The sequence below is a fragment of the Nicotiana attenuata genome, unplaced genomic scaffold, assembly GCF_001879085.1.
Source record: "Nicotiana attenuata strain UT unplaced genomic scaffold, NIATTr2, whole genome shotgun sequence".
NCBI classification, from domain to species: Eukaryota; Viridiplantae; Streptophyta; class Magnoliopsida; order Solanales; family Solanaceae; genus Nicotiana; species Nicotiana attenuata.
This window is the reverse complement of record NW_017671330.1, coordinates 216368-221844: the sequence shown is the minus strand read 5'-3', so window position 1 is coordinate 221844 and position 5477 is coordinate 216368. Positions and strand designations below refer to the sequence as shown.

Here is a 5477-nt window from a genome sequence, read left to right as displayed (position 1 = left end):
TGATGAGGGCCAAGGTTGATACTGCGGTTTTATCTCCGAGAACGACCAAACGCCTACGGGACCAGGAGGAAGAAGAAGAAGAAGATGACGATTGCCTACTAGTGGCTCGTGAAAGAAGAAATGTTGATGTTTCGGAATCCGTCGAACCAGTGATGGTCGATGCGGCGCGTTCCAGAATTGAAGAGATTTTTGAGAGTTGTCGTGTAGAAAAAGGGCACCTCGCCTAGGAGGCCATCAGGAGGGTAAGGCCGAACGGCCCAGTCTTGAGCTTCCTCAAAATAAGGAGAACGCCCCAAGTATGTCGTTAGGGGTAATCAATGTAGATGATTCACCTCTTCGCCCCGAGTTCTCCGTTGGGCAGATCCGGGATGATCAGAATCTGAGGTCTTCTAATGTGGAAGCAAGCCATGATGGTCATGACATCTTTAGAGAATGCTTTGCGGGGCTCGAAGATGGCCCCGACCCAGATGCCTATCATATTTTTGATGAGGCTCGTAGACTCTTCAAACAAGTGAGTTTCCTGTTTGTTATGCCTGCATCTGCACTTTCGCTGTCTCTAAATCCATTTTTCCTCCTTTTTTATGAAGGCCGTGGTGCTCCATAAAAAGGTATTTTCCGAGTTTCGGATCGATCTTGCTTGATGTGAGGCTGAACTAAAAAAGGTCTCAAAAGAGAGGGATGATCTTAAAGCCCTCTATGCTAAGAAAAAAGCGGAGATCGGCGATCTTCGAGTTGAATTGGCACAGGCTCACCAAGGGCGGGTCGAGTATGTTTATAAGGTAATATAACCTTTTATGGACCTGTTATGAACTTGCTTGTCTTGACGTCTAATACCTTTGATTTTGCAGTTTTATGAGAAGGCCGACTTGGTGGCGTGGCTTCAGGAGGAGCTAAAAATATAAGAAGCCGAGACCTTAGGGTGGAGGCAGAGCATGGATGATCTTGCCTCCGAGAAAGAAACTCTTCTAGAAAAGGTAGCTTCCCTAGAACGTCAGTTTCAAAGTGTGAGGGAGGAGAGCCTAGCTCGTGGCTATGACATCGAGGAGCTTAAAGCTAAATCCGCTGCTGAGTTGGCTAAGGCCAGGTCTGACGCTGAGGCAATTATGTCTTCGTATCGAGCCGATGTTGAAGCGGCTAATGTTCCGGCAAAGGAGATCTCTTCTGCAGCAGAAGTTAGGTTATCGAGGTCACTTGATCATTCTAGGCATCAATCTCGGAGGGCTACCCTCGAGGAGGTACACGACCGCAGCTTCGATCTCTCCGCCGATATTGAAAGGGCGAAGATTTTAGAAGAATAGACTGCCGCTCTGCTTTCCGATGAGGTTGATTCAGCCAGTGGCTCTGAGAGTGGAGAAGATGAGGCAATGTCTCTAGGGATGAGGCTTTCAAAGATGCGGCTCCCGAGGATGCTACTGTCGAAGATGTAACTCTGGAGTAGTTTAATTTTCCTTATTTTGTTTTTGCACAAGTATCCTTGTGAGAACATCCCCTGTAATCATCTTTTGGAAATATAATGGGAACTCTTTATCTCATTTTCGACTTGCGCTGGATTTCATATCGTTTTGATTTATGAATACCTCTTTTGCATAACTTGAATGATTGGCCCTAGAATTGGCTAGGGCTCGGGATATAGTAAACCCTTAGATCCTTATTGATAGAAATAGTAATCCTTGAGCTAAGTTTAAATCAATCCGACTAAAGCTTGGGATACTGCGACTCTTGAGTCCGGGTCTCTTTAAGTTGGACCTTGGGCTCTTATATATCGGCCCTTAGGCTCTTTAAGTCGGGCCGATTCGGCCTCTTTGAATGGCTATATAAATTTTCCCTCATTTCGGGTTAAAATACTTAGTGAAAGTTTAACTATGCCTTAGCATGTGTTTTTGTTTTTTTTGAAGGTCCGACATTTCGGAACCTTATTAGTGATTTGTCTATGTAACAATAATTGAATACATCTTGAGTATCTCCGAAGGCTGATTTTATCGAAGCCCTTGGATATTTCGAGGGCAAAATTTATCGAGGCCCTTAGATTTTTCGGGGGCTGAGTTTATCGAAGCCCTTCATATTTTGCTTTTGCCAAGGGTAGCCTGATTTAACCTGTTTTTCAATGTTTGAAGGCCTTTAATTTATAGCGGAAGTCGGACGTCTCCGAGCCGCATTACTTTGGCCGCAGCCTTCATATGACCGTAGTCTTTAGTATGGCCGTAGCCTTCAGGTATATCCTTTAGGTTTGTTTCCCGATAACTTCCCGAACTTGTTCCAAAAGCTAGTCCCCGAGCACATTAGCCTTGGCCTTTGTTTTGGGGGGGGGTGCCTATTTGAGGTCTTATAAGTCCGAATTTTTGATGACTCGGATGTACTGACTGTCGATGACAGTCCCCGGGTATTCAGGGTGTTTTCATGCTTTGGCTCTTGAGCTGTTTCCCGTAGGATTATGAGTGTAGAGTTCGTGTAATAGTAGACTTCTTTGAGACACAAAGTGTTTTTGATACTAACAGAATTGGTACATGTGTACATGCTTTGCTGTTGGGGCTTGACTACTATATGAACACAGTTCATCTGACCGTTTGGCCCATTACAAAGTTTTCCTATCGAGGTTCTCTTAGGCATGAAGTATTTTCCTCGAAAATATGACCTCCGAGGGTGATGCCCCACAGTATTCGAGGTTGATTAAAAAGAAACCTTGGATACTGTTTAGTTTTCCTTAGTGTATACGGTGAAATCGGAGGGTCCAATTTCTTGTCATTGACANTATTTTAGTATGAGTAGCTAACTCTAAATACTTAGGTTGTGGCCCCTAAATAGGTGTTATATTAATGGGTGTTTAACATTGCATATATATATAATGGTTGGTTGATATTTATTTATTTCTCGTACTTCATTTATTGTTGGTGGTTGCAAACATTAACAAGTGCCATTAAATTCTACTTTGCTTGGGAAAGTGGGTTAGAATTTGGTAGAAGTAAATATCAAAGACTCAAGGCTTTAAACCTTGTTTAATAAAATCGCTTAGGGATAAGTGGGTTTTATTTGGCATGTATTGATTGTTATTAATTGCAACTCTGTTACATTTGGGAAAATTATAAAGAGGAAATACTACCCAACTATTGGGAAATATTGGTAGTTACTTAGACATCATTTGCATATCAAAGGGACCAACCATTAGAAATATATCATATTAACACCGATAACATTACATTTCATTCAAGGGGACACAACCTTAGTTTCTTTAATCCTATTAATTACACCTTCAATATTCCAATTGATTGTTACTTCAAAACAAACTAAATTCATACTTTTGTCACTATTAATTCACACTCTTGTTACCGTTAACTGGATAGGATTACGACTTTATTCGAGTAACACACTATTCTAGTAACCTTTTCACACCTATTCCATGTGGGATTCAACCCCAACCTTGTTGGGTTATTATATTTGACATCGACCGCCTTACACAATTTATAAAAGTGTAATTTGAGCGTATCAAATTTTGGCGCCGTTGTCGGGGAATACGGTTTTGAAATTACTATTTAGTGTGTGCTTTACTTTACGTCTTATTCTATTCCATCACTCTTCGCTTGCTTTGCTTGGTGTTGATAGGAAAACATGTCTGACTACAAGGAAGAAGTGGAAGAAAATCCTTTTGCGGACATAGATGAGTACATTGATGATACAAATGCTATTGTACCTCCGGCTATTGGTGCCTCAACTTTCAAAGTGGAACATGGTCTAATCCTAATGCTTAAAGCTGGGGGATTTTTTAGGAATTCTATTGATGATGATCCAACACAACATCTTAGGAACTTCTTGGGAGTGTGTGCTATGCATAAGCAAAACAATGTCTCAGATGATGCCCTAAGGTTAAGGGTCTTCAAGTACTCACTAGCTGGAGACGCAAGGAGGTGGCTTCAAAACTTGCCGCCAAATTCTATTCGGTCTTGGCCTGAACTTGTCCAGGCATTTCTAGCAAAATGGTTCCCACAGAGCAAGAAATCTAAGCTTCGAGATAAGATTTTCTTCTTCAAGCAACAACCAGGGGAACACCTACATGAGGCATGGGATCGATTCAAATTATATTTGGTGAGGTCTCCAAATCATGGCTTTCCAGATTCCATCTTGCTAGAGAAATTTTATATGGGTTTGGATCCTATGAACCAAGCTATAGCGAAGAATGCGGCGGACGGATCGTTTATGGACAAGTCTTTTGCAAGAGTTACGCAAATACTTGACAAGATGCCAAAACACAATCAAGCTTAGCATTCTGAGAATACTTCGGGCGGAGTTGCATATGAATCTCCTTCCTTGACCAACTTGATCAAGGAGAATCAAGAGAGGGACCAAATAATTGCAGGGTTGGCCACAAATGTAAATGTGTTGACAAAAATGTTCACGGAAAATCAAACCAAAAAGGTGAATGTAGTCGAGGATGTGCAACCCATCTCCAATGAAGAGTTTGAAGAAGCTAATTATATCAACAACCCTCAAGGAGGGTATCAAAGACAACATTATCAGGGTCAAGGGCAACAAAGTCAATGGAGGCCAAACCCGCAAGGGCAAGGCAACCAACAATGGAGGCATGACCAAGGTGGCTCGAACCAAGGGAATTGGAACAACAACAACTTTTCTAACCGGAGTTCAAACCCCTATGTTCCTCCAAAGGGTCAATATTCGAACCAAGGGTCCTCTAGTGAATCAAAGTTGGAAGCTATGCTTGAGCGAGTGTTGCAAAATCAAGAAAAATCCGATGCTTCCATGAGGAACATGACCGAGGTTGTTGGATCTCATACCGCCTCCATCCAAAAATTGGAGATGCAAATGAGAGACCTCTCCAAAGAGCAAAATCCAAAACAAAAGGGAACACTCCCTAGTGACACGGTTGCAAATCCAAGTGGGAGTGGCCCAACTTCTCACATCATGGCGATCACTACTAGGAGTGGGAAAGTGCTACACGGAGAGGTTGAACAAACGGTTGAAGAAGAAGAGTCCGAACAAAGGGTTGAGGTTGACGAGCCAAGTGTTGTCGAGGTTGAAAAGATTTCGGACGAGTTGAAAGTGCAAAAAGAGAACCGGGAAGAGGTGAAGGAAAAAGTGAAAGAGACACCAAAAGCTCTTCCACCTATTCCTAGACCTCCTCCCCCATTTCCTCAAAGGCTCGCAAGAAAGATTGATGATAGCAAACTTGAAAAATTCTACGACATCCTAAAGCAATTAACGGTGAATATTCCTTTGTTGGAAGCTTTTCAAGAGATGCCGGGGTTTGCTAAATATTTGAAGGATTTGATCACCAAGAAGAGGACCACAAAGAATGAGGTGGTAAACATGACTCACCGGGTTAGCTCTATTATTGCCACAACCCTTGTCCAAAAGAAAGAGGACCCGGGAGCCTTTACTATTCCATGCACTATCGGGGCGCGTGAATTTGCAAGAGCCCTTTGTGACAATGGGGCTAGCATCAACTTGATGCCACTCGCCATTTATAA

General features: G+C 42.5%; 1 protein-coding gene across 1 annotated transcript in view; it reads left to right on the top strand.

Moving 5' to 3' along the window:
* Positions 1 to 4380: 4380 nt before the first annotated feature.
* LOC109207602 overlaps positions 4381 to 5477 on the top strand; it is a 1407-nt gene continuing 310 nt past the window's right edge. The window contains exon 1 of the mRNA XM_019370543.1: positions 4381 to 5431. Within this exon, the coding sequence (XP_019226088.1) occupies positions 4381 to 5431 (1051 nt within the window). The remainder of the gene's footprint in view (positions 5432 to 5477) is intronic.